At 39.0% G+C, this 19,976-nt stretch overlaps 6 protein-coding genes across 6 annotated transcripts; 2 read left to right on the top strand and 4 right to left on the bottom strand. All coding sequences in view use genetic code 12, as the record gives it.

Moving 5' to 3' along the window:
• Nucleotides 1–5,561: 5,561 nt before the first annotated feature.
• Nucleotides 5,562–7,334, top strand: DPS1 (aspartyl-tRNA synthetase; the record flags this gene model as incomplete). Its single annotated transcript, XM_001383615.1, has 1 exon — nt 5,562–7,334. One exon carries the CDS (start codon nt 5,562–5,564, stop codon nt 7,281–7,283), a length of 1,722 nt encoding a protein of 573 aa, XP_001383652.1.
• Nucleotides 7,335–7,902: 568 nt separating this feature from the next.
• PICST_30449 (predicted protein) lies at nt 7,903–9,120 on the top strand (the record flags this gene model as incomplete). Its single annotated transcript, XM_001383614.1, has 1 exon — nt 7,903–9,120. One exon carries the CDS (start codon nt 7,903–7,905, stop codon nt 9,118–9,120), a length of 1,218 nt encoding a protein of 405 aa, XP_001383651.2.
• Nucleotides 9,121–9,844: 724 nt separating this feature from the next.
• POP1 (nuclear RNase P and RNase MRP component) lies at nt 9,845–12,258 on the bottom strand. The gene is made up of 2 exons (XM_001383261.1): nt 10,794–12,258; nt 9,845–10,769 (listed from the first exon to the last, which is right to left on the bottom strand). Exons 1-2 carry the CDS (start codon nt 12,227–12,229, stop codon nt 9,875–9,877), a joined length of 2,331 nt encoding a protein of 776 aa, XP_001383298.2. The 5' UTR covers nt 12,230–12,258; the 3' UTR covers nt 9,845–9,874.
• A 248-nt stretch (nt 12,259–12,506) lies between these two features.
• On the bottom strand, nt 12,507–13,160 carry PICST_30447 (predicted protein; the record flags this gene model as incomplete). Its single annotated transcript, XM_001383260.1, has 1 exon — nt 12,507–13,160. The coding sequence occupies one exon, from the start codon at nt 13,158–13,160 to the stop codon at nt 12,507–12,509; it is 654 nt and encodes a 217-aa protein (XP_001383297.1).
• Nucleotides 13,161–13,619: 459 nt separating this feature from the next.
• On the bottom strand, nt 13,620–15,164 carry PICST_30446 (predicted protein; the record flags this gene model as incomplete). Its single annotated transcript, XM_001383259.1, has 1 exon — nt 13,620–15,164. One exon carries the CDS (start codon nt 15,162–15,164, stop codon nt 13,620–13,622), a length of 1,545 nt encoding a protein of 514 aa, XP_001383296.2.
• Nucleotides 15,165–17,216: 2,052 nt separating this feature from the next.
• PICST_67190 (predicted protein) lies at nt 17,217–19,703 on the bottom strand (the record flags this gene model as incomplete). The annotated part of the gene is made up of 1 exon (XM_001383258.1): nt 17,217–19,703. One exon carries the CDS (start codon nt 19,701–19,703, stop codon nt 17,979–17,981), a length of 1,725 nt encoding a protein of 574 aa, XP_001383295.2. The 3' UTR covers nt 17,217–17,978.
• Nucleotides 19,704–19,976: the final 273 nt, after the last annotated feature.

Below are 19,976 nucleotides of genomic sequence, written 5' to 3'. Positions count from 1 at the left end.
GTTATTCTAGTGGTAATAGTTGGAATTGGAATCAAGATGTATTTTGTAATTTTATCCCCATCTTGCGTTGGTAACTGTGTGCTTGTTTCTCTAATTCCTGTCCAAGTTGAAGTAACAACGACGGTTGCAGGAGGTAATAAAGTAACAACAGACACGGTTTGTCCTTCAGCGGTTGGGAAGATAGTGGTTACAGAAAGAGTTGTACCTGTCCATGTTTGCTTTGCAGTAACAGTTGGAGTTGGTATTTCCAAAATGTTATAGGTATAGACAACCAGGATAGTGTTACCAAGACTATTAGTTGTTTCAATGGTGGTTTTGGATATTGACGTTGATCTATATGTATTATCCCAAGTCGTAGTCGTGGGAATCAAGAGAGCATACGATCTTGGGATTAGGAGCGCTAGTAGTACCCAGAAGGCGGAGATCAACATTTTTGAGAACCGTTGCTCTTACAAGCCATTTGTAACTATGAAGGAATTCCATAATTTAAATAAGATCATTGGGTTTATTCTATACCTGAAGCCTTGATTTCTTTAAAAAAAATAGATATTAAAGTCGTTCCACAGACTTAGAGAAAAATTCTCCAAAGATCCTGTTACTAGAATACGAAGATATCTAGACCAAATTTTGCAGTATCCGGCTGAAACCATCGTATTAGACTTCAAAATAATGCATGTAAAATAATTGTGCATTTATAATATTTACGAGTGAAAAATAACGACAGAAAACACATTAAACTAATCAGGCTAAACTTCTGGTCCACACAGAAACTCAAACCAGATAAAACTGGACGAATCCAGACGAATCCAGACGAGCCTATATCTGATGTTGCCAAGCACCTCATAAACTTGGGCAGGTGGAGTGCGTCTGACTTCAAAATACGAGATCTACGAGTCCTTCCAGCAGGAGGAGGAGGAGGAGGAACAACGTGTATTTCTCCTGAAAATGTGAGGTTTGACTGGTTTTCAGGATGTGACAGGTTTTCGAAAGGCGGGTTTCGTCGTTAGGGCAATCGAAGTTTTTGCCCGAACCCTTGCTGTTGAAAATATAGTACTACACTATAATTTCTGGTCTAAGCCCCAACCTTAATAGGATGCATGTAGTGCGAAGTCTCTGCAGTGCGTCGCGCGAGACCTCTCTTAAGAGGATATGGAACCAAATAGAAGATGCGAAGTGTTGAAAAAACTGGTCATTCTTTGAAGGGAGGGAATGGAAACAAAACGAAGATAAGATGGGCTGAAATAATTAACTAGAGAGAATTTGATGTCTTCTGAGCCATTTAAATCTTCTAACTAAAAGTTGCCCAGTGACAAAATTAATTAGTTCACTACGTGCTGGAGAGAGATGGACCTAGTATAGGTAGCCAAGTGATAACCAAAAGTGCCGAGTATTTTTCAAGACAGTATTACGAGGGGGGAACTGATTAATTTCTATTCTTCAAAAAGGCTTTGTGGTTGCGCAGTCATGTTGCATCTTATATCAAGTGGAATGGACACTTGGAGAGAGAGACTCATGAAAAGGAGCTATCTATGGAATGTATTTATTAATTGTACCATGCAACTAAAAGAACATGGTATATGACTCCAAATCATAAAATTTGCGGAGTGATCTTCCTGAACTAAATTCGCCAAAATGAACTAATATCTGGCCAATCTAATATTTTAATATTGCCTGCATTACCAATCTAATGTAGAGGTATATGGAATTAATATCATTCTAACTGAATGAGTACAAGTGTCCACCAATGTGATGAATTAATATCCCTGAGCTCTCCTAGAAAACAATTTAAGTTTAGCTAAGTTGCCATATTATTGCTTTTCTATCCCCTTTTTCTCTCAGTCCTTCCTAGTCCCGGTGCTCTTCCTGGCAATTGTTCGTATCCATCTCGGACTGGTACTTGGAAACTGATCTGAGCCATTATTATTCTTGAATAAGCCTCACTACTGCAGTCGGGTTGAATCTGGGTGCGAACACCAAACAACGCTAGAACGGGAGTTGTGGAGAGGCTTTCTTCTATTTGTGGATTAGGGTTGGAAGGAGAGGGAATAGCATTTAATAGACGTTGAAACTCGTATATTAGTATTGAAGAATAAATGTTATTTGCACATGTAGGCTTCTTCAATCCATTGTCAGGGACAAACTGTACGTTCACCTGTGGAAACTTCCTCCAAACTTCCTGTTACCGTATCACAAATCTGCGACATACGAGTCAATCTTCTATGTACCTGGCATGCTCTTTAGTGTTTCGGTTGATTGTAAATGATCTGGTGGAATTGTAATACTTTTGTATTAGGTGCCGTCCTCTATCCAATCAACCAACATCTTGATAGTCAAAGTCAAGAAAAGCAAGTGCAACAGATACCTATCTGGTACCAGATAGAGTATCGCGAAAGATCTCGTTTATAGTTAGCTCCCAATCACTGGGGTCGGAACTTGTGATAGCTATTGCAATGTTTGATGCACTACGAATTTTGCAACATATTGCCAACACGCCGAATCGCAGCTGCGTGTACATATCCATGCATTTAGCTTTTGGTAGAAATATTCTTAAGTTGCGTCGTAAGAATTACAGCCTAAGAGAAGAAAAATTTTAGAAGAGAAGCAAATGTATTGTTACGCTGGCTATGAAGTTTGATTTTTATCTCTACCTTGTTGCTAACATTTTGAATTTTGCAGCAAACCTCAAAATACTGGGATTCCAAAGGTGGATATTGTTCGACACTTCCGAAGGTAGTCGGATTATCACAACAAAATGTAGCACCCTCTGAAGAACTTCGGCAGATGGTCTTAACAGCTTAGTCTCGCACTTCCAAATATTTCGTCTACAGCTAACAAGTTTGTTGCCAACCAAGAACAAACTTGTCGTTCTTACGATATGGAATTGTCGTAAACAGATTAAATATTGACTTCCAGGACAAGACTATTAACTAGAGTTCAAAAATTGGTTGCTATTTTCAAGAAAAATCAAGATTTCATGAAGGACATCTAGAAACAGTTCACTTATTGGAGGATGCATTTCAGGATATATTGTAAGGGGATCTGCTCGCCAACTTCAGTAGCCTCACAGTAAAATTATCTCCATCCCAAGAATCGATTGGATCTCAAGTGACTCTACATAAGGTACCAAAATTGTTCAATTTCATCCAAGAGAAAACGGAGGTATTTAAAATCACTGCAATTTCATGTTTGTTGTCTGGATTATATCATACCAAAGATGATGTATCAATGAACCGTAAAAGTAAATTTGGTCCAACACCTGTCTGTCATTGGCCCAACTATATTCACATTTTCAAAAATGAATTGTAGGCTCATTGTAATTAGAATTCCGGAAACGTTTTGAAGGACATCATGTGGAATTGACATGGAGCATTCCCCGATTCGCAGAAGGGATGAAATTGCATGATTGAATGCTCAGAGTTGTAACACTCATATGAACTCAAACTGACCTTTCGATATATAGGTAGTCAAATTCTTGAAGCATGGATGAATTGCTTGAGGTCAACACAGAAAGCTAAAAGTTACCATTACCCATCATGGCATCTCTGTTTGGATTTCTCCCTAGTTCTTTGACAACAAACAGTCTTCTAAGTAGCTGGCAATGATTTGCAAAAAGCTATGCAAGAAATATATTAGAGAGGTGTGCTAAAGAAGTCATTAATAACGAAGACTCTTTCTTTCTTAAGAAGCATTGAATGTAAATAGCAACCCAAAGTTTTGGAAGGAGTGTCATTCTTAGGGCAAAAGTGACAACTAACATCCAGAGTAGCGACTCGTCTTATCCCACTACTTATATTGAGATTAACTACATGGAACATACAAACACATATATAATTCATAAAATTTTTTGAATAAAATAAAAGAATTCTTGAATTTCGATAATTTCTGATTGTGTAAAAATGATTTACGAAGAACCTAAAATTCTAAAACTTTTGATTGTTTTTCTGTGTTTTGAGCATACACTTAGACACAATTTTATGGTGATGTTGATAGATTCAATAAAGTGATAACTAAACCACTAGTTGTCGAGTTCTTTGAAGCTAATTATTATTGTGCAATAAAGGTTGTAAAAGGAAGATTGAATTTACTAATTATGTTCCTAATAATTTCAAGTTTACTGATCTTAGTTATTGGATGTAAATAATGACTGCTTGTATCCACAAAGAAAATTATGTTGATATGTTATATTTATTGTATATTTATTGTATATTTATTGTCTTTCTTTATATGTTAATATTGAAAAAAACAAACAATTTTACCTTTATTTAAACATGAAAAATTTCATAATACTTAGTTATATCTATTCTTAACAAATTTGAGTTCCTTTATGAATTAAAGTTAACTGATGACCATTCCATTAATTGCTTTAAATTATTATTATAATACTATTACTGAATCTCTTACTGTTGATTGGTATATCTTGAAGATTTAAATGTTGAACGTTTCCGATATCTTCCTGCTGATATTCATAACATTTCTAATTCAGAACTTCATTTATTAAGAGTATATTTTAAATTCTGATTATTAAGAAAATGAAATTAATGTAGAAAATATAATTAGAGATGTTTGAGTTGCCATTGAATCTTAAGATAAAAGAGAAAATATGGACTTTTCTTCAACTAAATTTGCTAAAGTACTGAAGTTTCATTAAAACTAGTAAACAAGGATAAACTTTTTAGTGTTTAGTAATAATGTTTCAAAATTTAAGAACTTAGATGATTATGCAAAATTTTATCCCTTCAATAGATACAATTTTGTATATAATGCAATAATGTCATCGCTTATGGAAAATCTCATATTATTGATGAAGTTGATTATTCTTATATTGATAAGCCTTTAGGATCATGTTATCTTTCTGTTCTTAGAACCCCAAGTCCTTCACTGAATCTATCAGCTACTACCCTAGAATTGAAATCCAAATTTGCTTACATGAATATTTTCTACATTTTTGTTTCCTAATTATTTTTAGCAATCATTTAGTGATTTTCTCTCTACTAAAAGTTGTAGCCAAGAGGTCAAAAATTGTCGCAGAAAATGTATCTTGATGATCTGGTTCCATTGAATTTTAACAGCAAAGCAAATGAACTAGGACTCAGTACAGATATGAGCTTTAAAACACCGGCCCAAATATATATCTACGGTGTCAATGTTATAATTTGAATAGTTCTTCTGTTGGCTGGTGTGATCAATTTCCCTTGAGGGTTTGAACTTTCTAGGTAGGTCTCAGTATGCAATTCCAGCACCTGATATTAATACTTTTGAACCGCTTGTTTGAGTCAATTTCAGTGACTAGTTTGAATAAATATCAACCACTGTACTATATTTATAAGTTGTGTAATATACAAGTAATAGACATACAGCATGGGAGAAAAAGCACCTGTATCAGCGATCATCTATTCATCTTATATTAAGTGGTTGTTCATATAGCTATGACTGGATCATGTCATTTGATGACGTAAGATAGAGTCGCGCACCGAAAATTTTCGATTCACTCAGGAGACTAATTTTCACTAAACTTGAAGATGAACATTAGTCTTTTTCTCAAATTACTGAGGAAAGCAACCATGTCTGTCCCTACTGAACAAATTGAGAAGTTGGCAGTTTCAGAAACTCCAGCTGAAACTCCAGCAGCTTCTGCTGCTGTTGCTGAAACAGCCGAAGGAGCTGAACCCGTAATCTTGGGAGAAGATGGCCAGCCCTTGTCCAAGAAGGCATTGAAGAAGTTGCAAAAAGAAAAGGAAAAAGCAGCCAAAAAGGCAGAAAGAGAAGCCCAATTAGCCAAAGAAAAGGCTGCTAAAGAAGCCGAAGCTGCTAATGATCCAGCTAAGGAGAACTATGGAAAGTTGCCATTGATCAACTCGTCCTTTACTGAGAACCAAACCAGAGTACAATTCAAGGATTTGTCTGCTGCTAACGACGGCGAACAGGTCATTTTCAGAGCCAGAGTACACAATTCGAGACAACAGGGTGCTACAATGCTTTTCTTGACATTGAGACAGCAATCGGAGTTGATCCAGACTCTTTTTAAAACCAATAAGGAAACCGATTCTAATGCAATTTCCAAGCAGATGGTCAAATGGGCTTCCTCCATCAATTTGGAGTCTATTGTTGTTGTCCATGGTACCGTCAAGAAGGTCGATGAGTTGATCAAGTCGTCTACGGTGCAAGATGTCGAGATTCACGTGAGCAAAATCTACACCATTTCTGAGACTCCTGAACAATTGCCATTGTTGATCGAAGATGCTTCCAGATCTGAAGCAGAGGCTGAAGCTCTAAAATTGCCAATTGTCAACTTGGATACCAGATTGGATGCTAGGGTCATTGATTTGAGAACTCCAACCAACCAAGCAATCTTTAAGATCCAATCCGGTGTCTGTGCTTTGTTCAGAGAGTTTTTGGCCGGCAGGGGCTTCACGGAAATCCATACTCCAAAGATCATTGCTGCTGCCTCTGAAGGTGGATCCAACGTATTTCAGATCAACTACTTTAAAGGTTCTGCTTTCTTGGCACAATCGCCTCAGTTGTACAAGCAACAGTTGATTGCTGCTGACTTTGAAAAAGTGTACGAGGTTGCTCCCGTTTTCAGAGCTGAAAACTCTAACACCCACCGTCACATGACCGAGTTCATGGGTTTGGATTTGGAAATGGCTTTCGAAGAACACTACCACGAAGTTCTTGACATTTTGGCTGACTTGTTCGTTTTTATCTTCACTGAGTTGAAGAAGAGATACGCCAAGGAAATTGCCACAGTCAGAAAGCAATTCCCAGTGGAAGAATTCAAAGTGCCAGAAAGTGGTAAAATGGTGAGACTCCACTTCAAAGAAGGTATTGCCATGTTGAGAGAAGCTGGTAAAGAGGTCGACGACTTCGAAGACTTGTCCACTGAGAATGAAAAGTTGTTGGGTAAGTTGGTTAGGGACAAGTACGATACCGACTTCTACATCTTGGACAAGTTCCCATTGGCCGTCAGACCTTTCTACACTATGCCTGATCCAGAAGACCCAAGATACTCTAACTCTTACGATTTCTTCATGAGAGGTGAAGAGATTTTGTCTGGTGCTCAACGTATCCACGACCCAGCTTTGTTGACAGAAAGACTCACTGCCCACGAAGTCGACCCTAACGTTGCCGGTGTCCATGAGTACCTTGAAGCCTTCACTTATGGTTGTCCTCCTCACGCTGGTGGTGGTATTGGCTTAGAAAGAGTGGTTATGTTCTACTTGGACTTAAAGAATATCCGTCGTGCTTCGTTGTTCCCAAGAGACCCAAAGCGTTTGAGACCATAGATCTGTATAAAGCGTGATAGTTTTGATATTTAAATATAATCAAGTTATTATAATACCGGATGTATAAGTAAGCTAGCGTGAATATGTATATCGAACGTAAACACTAAATGATGGTCATAAATGTACTATAAATATATGAATTCGATCAGACTAAAAAGTAAATTGGAATCTATCTAGTAAATGAATACCAATGGACCGTTTGGCAGTGGTTTCTGAGCTTAACTACTCCTCTGCTACTCTGCAATAGTGCATAACTCCATGGATTTGCACCCAATCGTTTTGGTTGCAACTTGGTGCATTGTCTCACGTGACCGAACCGCCTTCACCGTTTGGACCGCACACGAACTTAACTAACAATAATAATGCAAATGTTAAGTGATAACGGATAAAGAAGATGCACGAGATGGAGGAAGTCAGTTTTTTCCTTCTTTTGTTATCTTCCTATTTGCTGTTTAGTCTTGCTACCTTGCTCTATAACATTCAGTGAGTGTGGAGAATCTGACTCGTATCACTACGAAGCGTTATATTGAAATCTTTCGCTTACCATCTCTCCGTTTAAATTATCACTTAAATTTTCAGTTACTTTACGTTCTAAAACCAATTACAACACACAAATAACATGGAGGCTACACTTTTGCCCAACCCCAAGGATACTAATGCCACAATTTTGTTGATGGGATTAAGACGAGGTGGCAAGTCGTCTATTTGCAAAGTTGTATTCCACAACATGCAGCCTTTGGATACGTTGTATTTGGAAAGTACATCCAAGCCCACAACAGAGCAGTTCAGCTCGCTCATAGATCTTTCGGTGATGGAATTACCGGGTCAGTTGAACTACTTCGAGCCCAATTACGACTCAGAAAGGCTCTTTTCGTCTATCGGAGCTTTGGTTTATGTGATTGACTCACAGGACGAATACTTGAATGCTTTGACCAATTTATCGATGATCATAGAATTTGCATACAAAGTCAACCCCAAGATCAACATTGAGGTATTAATCCACAAAATCGATGGGTTGTCGGAAGACTACCGTATCGATGCCCAGAGAGATATCATGCAAAGAACCGGCGACGAATTGTTGGACTTGGGGCTTGAAGGCGTGCAAGTGTCTTTCTACTTGACTTCTATTTTTGACCATTCTATCTACGAAGCATTTTCGAGAATCGTCCAGAAGTTAATTCCCGAGTTGCCTTCCTTAGAAAATATGCTTGACAACTTGGTACAGCACTCATCTATCGACAAGGTCTTTTTGTTTGACGTCAACTCCAAGATTTACGTAGCCACAGATTCGTCACCAGTAGACATTCAGACTTACGAAGTTTGTGCCGAATTCATTGACATTACCATCGACCTTGATGATTTGTATGTGGAAAACGAGTCTGGAACCAGAAAACAAAATTCAACAAGTCAACAAAAGGAGCTCAAGTCTGTAAGTCATCTTTCAAACGGTTCCATATTGTACTTGAAGCAGATGATCAGAGGTCTAGCTCTTGTAGCCCTAATCAGAAACGACGAAGTCCGAAACTCTGCCAACAATACTACAAATACGAACAAGATAAATAGCGACTTCAGTGACGACAATGTCGACGTATTGGAGTCATCTAGAACAAATAACCAGGACAGTTCTTTGGCCATCATCGACTACAATGTAAATCTTTTCAAACAGGCCATGATGCGGATGTGGGAAAACTCCAGATTCATCAACCCCAACGAGCCGCTAGAGCGTGGCTCTCTGGCGGAGTCCCATCTCTACGTTTCAGACAGCAATGGAGCAGGCAGTGGTTTATATAAGGGTATCAACAATAACGGCCTGACGACTCAAGATCACTTCAACTAAGGTTGTGAGAATTAAAAAAAACTATGCTATAGATTCTCCATAGAAGCTTCACAGCTTGTAATAAACGCATATTAATATATTTGACATATATTTGATCTTGAAGTAAATTTAGTATATTTCGCTAGTCTAAATCTACAACATCTTCTTTTCGACTTCTTAATCATCGCTATTGTAGCTATCGTATTCAATCTAGCTATTATTATTGTCATTCTCTATTTTATTCGTGGAAAATCGCCTGACTTAGCCACAAATAAAATATTAAAGACATTTTCTCACACACAAGTTGAACAAAGTCATACGTGTCTGTGAAACCATCCAAGAATACAAAATGTATTAAGGAAAGGTAGGGAGAAATCAAAAATTGAAAGATCCACACTTCCCTATCTACGAATGCATCCGAAAACACATTGTAAACATACGGAAAGTTGGCATACTCCTTCATGGCGCTGTGCAATGCCTCTGAAAGTCTATGATTGCGGAACTACTTGATCTCCCGCAACATCTCTTGGTAAGTATGAAGAATAAAAGTTCATACAAGAAATTGAAAATTTCTGAAGGTTCTCGACAAACTTTTATAGTGAGTTGAAATGCGGGTAACGGTGTTGCAAGCCGTTACCCGGATTTATAGGTTTTCGCAGCCTACTCCAAGACAGTATAATATAGAATGCTTATACGATACAATATTACTATTAGTATAGTTACAATTAGTGCCAAATGGCTATCTGAAATTCCTTGCACTTTAATGTTTAAACGTCTACTTAATTTCCACAAATTTAGCTGGGTAGAAAGTTGTCTTGCCGATGTTTCTGATGTATATAGTTGGATTAGAGAGCTTTTTCACATCAGCACGAATCAAGCCAATAGCAGTAGGTTGACCCTCGTTGAGATTATAAGCACCACTCGTGACAAAACCTTCTGGATTGGTGTTGAAACTGTCAGACAAGAATATTCTGGCTCCATCACTAATCGAACCTTTATTTTGCAATCGAATAGCTATTTGAATCACTGGCAATTGTTTCATTTTTACATCAACAAGAGACTTTATCTCATAGGCTCCATCGACAAATTGTTTGTGGAACTCATTGTTCTTGCAATATATCACTATCAGAATTTCAGGAGCTTTTTCTTCGGTATAGATTTTGCTGATAGATTTGCTGGATTGTTCAATGTCATGTAAGCTCTTCAACTCTCTGGTAGAGAAGTTACCCACATGGGTAGCAAAACCCGGGTCAAGCTGGGCAAGCTCTAGATCAGTTTTTCCACTTAATTTCTTAAGGAATATGATATTACGAATAGCGGTCCAATCACATTTGAATGGGCTTATTATGGACAGATTTTGGAAATCTGGTCTTGAAATGTCGACGTGGCTTTGCTTAAGTTTGGCAAACTTCGCTTCCGTCAAGGTACCAACGGCGTTATTGTGAAGCCAACCATCACGCAAAAATGGAAAATCGTATGGGAAGGTTGGAATTTCATTCTCGAAGTTGAATTGATGTCTTTGTTTCAAGCCTCCAACCTTGATCTGACGAACCTTCGTAGCCAGAATCCAAATAGGTAATACCCAATACCACGGAAGAATGAGTGACCAACTTCCTTCTGCCAATTTTGTGATCAATAATGGAATTCTTGATCTGTTAATTAATTCATAGCTCACAGATTTGTCTAATGGAGACAATTTATTGAATTCCTTGCTGATGGATTTAATTGACATTTGCCCGTCATAGGATTCATTTCTGCTTCGAGAAGATAGAAGATTTGCAATGGAATCCGAGTCTATATTTGAGCTAGTTTCATTATTCAACGCTATTACCAATTCATTCAAAGAGATATCAGATGCTGACGGGGGAAGTCTCGATGGTCTCTTCCAAAATCTAGGATCCTTGACAGAAAAACTCAATGTAGTTCCAATAGGTACCAAACCAGAATCTGTGTTATGGGCCAAAGTCCTCCACGTTCTTTGGATATCCGAATTTTCGAGCTTGTACAAATGAAGAATCTTACTGATGGCCGGTAAAGCCTGTGGGCCACAGATATCAATACTTCCTAAGGAATATCTGCAATCGTTGATGGTGGTATTTGACTTATAGTTGGCAAGCTTGGCCTTGATCTTGAAATAAATATCCATGAAAAGAGATGGTAAAACCGACACTAAGATCTTTTTGAGACTAATATTTGCGTAGATTAACACTTTAGCAACCTTCTCGTTTTCTAAGAAAATCCAATCGCTATAGCTTTTGGTTCCGTCTACAATCTCAGTTGGCAATTTCTTCTTGTACTTTGTTATTTCTAGCAAGAACTGGATGAAGTCGGCATTGTCTGCAATTTCTATTATAAGTTTATCATGAAAAGAGGTATCAAAAATAACTGCATCGTGCTTGTTATGTCTGTTCATGGCTTTAAAGCATTTTTGGGTTGGTGCCAAAGGAATCTGGTAACCGTACTGTTTAGTCATGTGGAAACGTTTAGCATGCCATACATGAGTTGGAAGCCAGACAAAATTCTTTTGACGTTTATGGTACTTTAAATTACCTTTGGGTCTTGGAGCAAACTCGTCTACGCCTGTATTATCATATGAGCCCAAATCATTGTTGATCTCCGGACTTGAACGATCTTTCTCTAACGATTTAATCTGGGTATTCAATTCCTTAATTCGGTTCCGTATTGTCTGGTCCTTCAACACTTGTTCGTTGGGAACACCTCTCATCAACTTCAATCTGGATCCAAGTTTCAAGAGCTTTTTCATGACCTGGAGACGGTACAATTGTCTCCCTCTTTGGTGCTTGCGTTTTTCAGGCTGGCCATTGACAGAGTTTTGCATTTCGCGAATGGCTCGCGATCGAAGTCGTTTGGGTATTCTCTTGACATTATGAGACGCCGTCCTTCTCCTTAGTGTTCTCGGTAAACTCTGGAACACACGCGATGACGAGGCGTACTTGGTATTTAACTGGGACTGCTCAAACGATCTGATCTCAAATTCTCGTGTTTTGAGAAAGTCAGGAATGCTGAGCTTTTCCTTATCTGTGAAGCTAGGATCCGAGAGCTCGGTACGGATCGTCCGACTGTTATAGAGCTTTGCCTTCTTGGCATTGATACTCGGTTTGGGAGGCATCCAGCTGTAAATGTACGATTTCGAGGGATGCTATTCTCTTCTACCAAGAAGAGATAAATTTTTAGACATGAAAAATCACTGCGCGCTGAAAAATTATAGATGTACAATCAAGGTAAGAGTAATGAAGGGAATGAAGAAATGAAAATTGCAGTCAAATAGCAAGAACAGTGGCACATCATTACTTTTTATTTATTTAATGTATTCAAATATAATATATTTACTAAACTATTCATTTATGCTAACTTTAAGATCATTATGTCTATACCCTCATATACGATTAGTAGTAACTAATTCCGTACAAAGTGGGTAAATGGGTGTTTTCTTTCTGCCATTCCGTTAAGATGGACATCATTTGATCCTCTAGAATCACATCCGACTCGTCCTCAACGGCATCCTTCTTTTTTTGTCTAAACTCGTGGATCATGGTCACAAGCTTTAGTATTCCTTTTCCTCCAAGTAATGCGTTTTCGTTATCATCCTTAATGTCCACATTGATAACATGGACAATCTGCTTTACATCGGATTCGTCATTTCTGCTGTACATACGGAACATAAGATCATCCATGACGCTGTCGAAACATCTTTCTTCACAAGTTATCACCAAGTCAAACTTGCCAGCATATGAGTTGCTGTGCCATTTCTCAGGAGCAGGCTTCACGTGGCGGTTTCTATCCAACATGTGTATCAAACCATTGGCTTCATACATCTTACGACAGTTCTGCGAAATTAAATCGTTGTATATGTCTTCGTAAGGAGTTCCAAACTCGTACACATTGGGTTTATCTATAGAGGGACCGGGTAATCTCACAGCAGAACCAGTGCCAAACGACTTCACGTCATACCCAGCATCCTTTAGCTGTTTATGAGCCTCCATGGATCTATTGTTGTTGGAAGCACAGACAGTGCATATCTTCAAACTATCTGTTACCATGTTACAGATTTAGATGAGTTTAGAAATGAGAAGTTCAAATGGTATTCTATGACTATTATAAAGATAAGATGGTAATATGAAAAAAAAGTATACAATGAAGACTACGTGTATGACAAATACACAGCCAACAGAGTCTATAGATACAACGATGATTATTAATGCTTAGGATGGAAAGAACAGTGTCAACTATCTGAAGACTAATGCTAACAAATGTAACAGATGAAGTGAGACTTCATATTGTGTTCTCGCACTACCTATAGAATGATTGCAAAAAGATCCTTCTTTTTCACAATATATAGTTTAATTGATCATCTTCTATACTATAGCATTTCATTCTATATATCTACAATGTCAATTGCAAATACTATTTCTACATTCTCTTTGTATACATTGGTAATTTCCATTCATATATTCTAATCCTCTAGCTTGTCCCACAAGTATTAATCTATTATTTTCTTCCTATTCCTGTTGTTCACCTGTCGTGTCGAGCACTACCACGTCCAAGCTTGCTCTGGAACTGTTGTCATCCTTTGAAGTAGGTGTTTCGTATGAAGATGTTGTTATCTCCAGCTCGCTGGCACTTAATGTAGAAACAGGAACTGTATCTTCCGCCAGCGGAGTAGCTTCTTCCAAGTTCGTGTTGGTTTCTACATAGTCATCGCCTAAGTCAATGAAGTCGTCAGTGCTGTCCAAGCGGTTGACTCTGTCGATATTGATATAGTCTTCGTCCTTCAAATCGCTTCTGTTGATGTTGACGAACTCGGAGTTCTTTCGTCTGGACTCAGGTACCGTCAGACGCTCCGTCGCATGGAAGTGGACAATTTTGTTCGCGGCATCAAGGCAGCTCTTTTTGAAATTTTCGTACAGTGTCAAGTCACGAATGAACACTCCAATCAACATAGACGGATCCAACTTGCCAATGTCAACCCTCTGGTATCGTGTGGCGTAGTAGGTGCTCATATCAATGTCACTGCTGAATATCTGAGCTGAATGTGGATCCATGTAGATGAGACTATTGTCCTGATAGCCAAAGAAGTAGAAACTCGAGGACGGCTTGCCTCCGGCGATTCCTACAGATTGCTCAAGCGAAAGAAGATGGAGCAAACTTGAAAAATAATAAGAATTAATGCTGTCGATACCCAATCTGACGGGCAAGAGTACCAACAAGCCCTTGGTCTCGGTGCTTGGCTCAAGCAACTGGGCAATCTGACTATCGTACAAATCAGTGCTTTCGCTGATAAGCACATTGATTCGTGGTAAGATCGTCTCTGACGTCGAATTATCATAATAGCCATCGCAGAGACGTTTTATCGAGAGAGATGCAGCATTGGGACCAAACCATTCGCCAGGCTTGACCTTCAATGGCAGTGACGAGGCGACACGAATGAAGTTGTGCAATGAAAACGGTGCTAAGTAGGTATCGTTGAAGAGAGCGATAATGTCGCTTTGTTTGTCTAGCAAACGCACGAAGGTATTGGCGAGCAAACTTTGTGAAGTGCGTATCATACACCCCCATCCTACATCTGTAGTGAAGTTTTCCTTTTCGATGAAGTTGTTGAAGTTCTGGAGATTATAGAGAAGACTCTTACTGAAGATCACCGATTGCATAAACGACAACGGACTGGGACCATTAACAGCCCGGGGTATCCGCTCGAAGCCATATCGATATGTGAGACACAACTTCTTGATGATATCCTCGTGAGCTTCTTCGGTCGTTTGGTATGAATGGCCCAAGACTACAATAGGTTGAGACTGGGCTGAATCGGACTCTGCAGCGTTGATGCCATTGTTACTATTATTGTTGTTGCGGTCGTCACTACTGTCAGCTTCAATCAGTGTGATCTGGTGCCACCAGTTGGATAGATTGAAGCCGCTATTCATGTTCAAATTCAAGTTCAAGTTCAATAGAGGGGGTTGCGGCACAGGTATCTCTTTTGCTGTGGAATTGGGGCTGGCATCAGCCGAATCGTGCGATCTTGGAACAGACGCGTCCTCACGAGCCATACTATTTATGTAGCATAAACGTGTTTGTCTAGTGGCAAATGTACATGTGTATAATTACCATCTGATAAGAATAGAATAGACGTAAACAGAGTGTGGATGTCGTATCAATTATGAAAGTGAGCGTGAGCGCTAAACGCGACATTGCGACAAAATTAGCTAGCAGTTCTTGGCCCAGAAGGAGTATTTGAGTAGAAAAGAGGGGGTTGTTTTAGGCCAATGTCTATAATTTTTGTATCCAGACAACCCTGCCGAGTTCAGAATAATTACTTTGGCTTGAATATACCTTTCTATATGTATTTTACACACCATGGGCTCTTCTAAATGTTCCTGAGACACTCGCTGATTAAATTTTGGTTATTAATGTTTTTTTCGCAGTCATCAGGATCAATATGGACTATAGCTATATACAGGTAATATCTCTGCCATAGATTATATTGCTTGGGCTGAACTCTCTTCTTTCTTCTATTTCAGTGGTTTTTTCTAGCCTGCTTGATTACTATACTTCTACATCATGGGACATAGAAATAAAGGGGCCAGGCGAAGAGGAGGACGAGGAGGGTCCGTTCCCTCGGGCCGAATATTTTCTAACAAGAAGAAAAGCAAAGGTACATCCAACAATCATCGTCCAGCTTTACCTACCAGTATAGATGTACCGGAGCTTATGGACTTGGAAGGGAATGTCTACATTCCCAAGGACCTGTTGTCGTCGATGTCGCGTCGCCCGGGTCGTTTGAGAGATGAAGTCGGCTATACCCAGCAACACATAAGTGAAACCATGTCCCGAGCTCTTCGCAACAATCCAATCAAGTTCGTCAAGGCAGCCCACGTTTATGATCCAAACGAGTCTTTGCGCAAAATCAAGGAAGAAAAAGTCAGAAAGGAGGAAAGCATCCTCGTGAATAATAACAGTATGGATGAAAATGATAGTGAGGATTTGACAATAGATTCAGATTCTGTAACTGAACAAGAAAAAGATACACCTTATCTGGAAGTTGATGAGGATGCAAACATTGGCCATCCAAATATCTCAGATTTTGAGAATAACGAGGATTTAGACGTAGTTGATGTCGAAGAGGAGATATCGGTCAAGAACTTAACCATAGCTGAAACTGAGACCAAGAACGTAGAGCCTTTGCCACTTTCTATAGATGCCCGGCAAGACAACAGCGTATTAAAGAAGCACAATGTCCGTAAACTACTGCCTCGTGTTCTTATAGATCAGGTGATACAAGATGAAACTTCTAATATTGATCATGACAATGAATTGACTATAGGCAAGGTGTCGTTGAGACCCTACACAGACAGCAAAGGTCAAGCTGTAGTTGATTTGCCTCTACTCGGGAAAGACATGGTCCGTGAAATTCTCCAAGAGAATGTCAATCACGATTATGTTTTTAGTGAAGGTGAAGAAGAAGAAGAAGAAGGGGAAGACATATACGATTACAATGTAGATGGTCCAATGCAACCATTGGACTTGCTGAATGTTGTTCTTGACGATGGTAAACCAGAGACAGAGTCTGATTGCGAAGAACTCAAAAATGCAAATGAGAATGATTCCGAAGAAGAGGATACTGAAGAGGATACTGATGATTCTGAAGATGAAGATGTAAACGAAAGTGAGGATGACCCTGAGTATGGTTTCTTAGAAGAAGATTACGAATTTGACGTTTCGCAAATTAAAGTTATGAACGTTAGATTTGGAATTCAAAACCAATACTATGCCAGTAATAATGATTTGACGGGTTCAATGGATCAGTTCAGTTGGGTTGATGAGGATGAATTGGTAGACTATGTTTTGCTGAAAGGTGTTAAGGAACACAGACTCAATAGTTTCCTCAAGTTCATAACTGGGGGCTTGATAGAGGATGAAGTTGAAGAACACCCAAACTATTCGGATGTGTATATATCTGACAGTTCGGAAGAAGAACAATTCGAATCAAGTAATGAAGATGATGAGGATGATGGTGATTTGGAAGCATTGATTGCCTATTCGAAGTCGCTGCAGAATTTCTTATCGTTAGATAACCCAACAGAGCTGATCCGTACAAAGGGCAGCGGTCGCAAAAAGGGTCTTGACCTAGATGGCTATGATATTGAAGACGATATCAGAGAGTCGTTGCTCGAACAGTACCAGGCTCATAGATTGAACCAAAAGTCCAAGAAGAACAAGAAACAACAGGATAAGATGGAACAGGCTTTGATAACGAGAGATTTGACAACGTTGTATCCATTTTCACTACATATCAAGGACTTTAGAAAAGAATTTGAACTTTTCTTGCATGATGGAGGAAGAGACACTTTATCGTTTCCGCCCCTAGATCCTCACGGAAACAAGACTGTTGCCAAAATGGCTAAATGCTATAACATGAAATCTAAGAAATGCGGTAACAATGGCTTGAAACAGTACATGAAGGTATCGAAATCAAGAAGTACTTTCCACTACCTTCCTCAATATGATCAAATTAATCATATGACGAAACAGAGACCGATTTTCCATCGTAGCGACAGAAAACGTCTTCAAGAAGAGATTGATGAAACCGACGGCAAAAAGGACAAACGAAGGGGCAAGTCTACTAGACCAGCCTTCAAGGAAGGTGATATTGTTGGAGCTTCTGCTCCTGAAATTAGCAAGGACAATATCGGTAGACAATTGCTTGAAAAGTTAGGATGGGTCAAAGGTGAAGGTTTGGGTGCTCACGGTAATAAGGGTATCAGTGAACCAGTTATGGCTAAAATGAAGAAGTCTAAAGAAGGCTTAAAGTAGAATTTATACCGTTATTATTATTACAGAAAGTTATAAATAAATGCATAGGATTACTTCCGGGATTTACCCTTCTTACCCTTCATCTTCAAGGCAGCATGCCCTGTACTATTAACATGTTGAAAGAGTTTGTTTCTCGAGGTGAATGTTTCGTTACAAACGGTACACTTTTCGGTTCCTTTTACTGGAGGAGTCTCAGCCTCAGGAAGAGCAGACAGCTCTCTAGAGCTTTGTAAACTATTCTTAGTCTTCTTTTTTTTCTTGTCTTTCTTTTTGCTCTTGGAGGTAGACCAATCATCCTCGTCGCTATCATCAAGCTTCATACCCTTCGCTAGCTTTGCAAGTTCATCGTCAACTTCTTCTAACACGATCTCACCACTAGACGAATTGGCATTCTTCTTTTTTGTCTGTTTCTGTCGTGTGAGTTCAGGCTCTATATCGCTATTGACATCGTCATCAACTTCATATTCAGTTGATTCTTCAATAGTATTCCCGTTCTTAGAACGATCTTCCAGACAATCGCTGTTTTCATGTAGTACATATTGATCCTCCAGTACTAGCTCATGCTCTATTTCCTCTTGCGCCGAATCAAACTCGCTGCTGGCAGTCTCAAAGTCATCCAAATCGAGGTCATGCTTGTCTATCCCTAAATCTATCCCTTCTTTTTTCATCTCCCACTTCAATTTCTTGAGAAGTTTTTTATGTTTGTTTGAGCTTTCGTGAACCTCAAACTGATTCTTATTTTTGAAATCTTTATTACACACAAAACATTCGTATACCTGAATCTCGTTGTCTTCTAAAGGATTATCAAACTCATCGTATTCACTGTCCGAGGAATCAGAGCTGATATCATACTCTTCCTCTAGCATATGTTCCAAATCATTCAACTCCTCAAGTGACAACTGTTGCCATTCTTGAGCTTCGAATTTATTATGATTATCCAAAAGTTCGCGGACTCGCTGCTGCTTGGCTTGCTTTTCTAATTCTTGCTGCTTTTGTTTCTTCTTCATCTTCTCAAATTCGGCAACTCCTGCTTTCACTCTTGGGTCTCTCTTCCTTATAAACAGAACAAAATTCTTGACTGTTTCGTTATACTCCTTTCTGGCTGTATCTCTTGCTTTCTTGTTCTCACGCTCCATCATTCTTCTCGTACGTCTGTCTGGAGCCATAGAGTATCTATATTCATCCTTCCAGTTGAATGTCTTCACACTGGCAAAGTTGTTCCACAAATTATAGAACAGTCTTACTTCTGAGGCATAATCTGCTCTGCTATTCCCAAATCTTGGAAACAAAAGAAACGAAGAGTCTGTTACATTAATGTTCGCGGTATCATCATCCTTATACTTGGAAAAGGTCTTTGAATCCAGAGCTTTTCCATGAGTTACTTCTTCTGCTGCCAATCTCTCAAATAATCTTGAAACCACACTGTAGAAGCCTTCCAAGGAATCATCCATTCGCGAATACAAGGCAGGATTGAAGTATCTCATTAGCTCTTCAGTCGAAATACTGGGAATTATCATATCTGCTTCTTCTTCTACATACTCGTCATCGTCACGTAGAATCGAAGATTTATGGGCGTCGTACCACGATCTCTCCTGAGGATCACTAAGGACTTCGTAAGCTGCTCTGACTAAAGCAAATCTGTTGGTCGCTGCTTCTACATCATCGGGATTCTTATCCGGGTGGAGTTGAAGAGCTCTTTTCCTGTATGCTTTTTTGAGCTCTACATCCGTCGCCGTAGACTCCACTCCGAGGAGCTCGTAGTAACAAGTCTTCATATCCACTCAGCCAGCAGTGTGTGGATAATTTAATCAGTAGAATCACTAATCGTTAAAATTGTCTTCCGCGATATCTGAAAATTTCCGCACAGGAATGAATAGTTTACCATCAATAGAATGTACTCCAAATTCTCTTAGAAAAGATTATGTTATACTCTAATGCAAAACTATAGTATCCTTGCTCCTTACTATAGAAGCTTAGTAAATAATTATATACATCATATTCCGGACCTATTCTATATAAATTTATATGTATATGCTTAATACACGTCC

Source organism: Scheffersomyces stipitis, chromosome 3 (assembly GCF_000209165.1).
Source record: "Scheffersomyces stipitis CBS 6054 chromosome 3, complete sequence".
Classification (NCBI taxonomy): domain Eukaryota; kingdom Fungi; phylum Ascomycota; class Pichiomycetes; order Serinales; family Debaryomycetaceae; genus Scheffersomyces; species Scheffersomyces stipitis.
The sequence above is the reverse complement of the archived record's forward strand: the minus strand, read 5'-3'. Positions and strand labels throughout refer to the sequence as shown.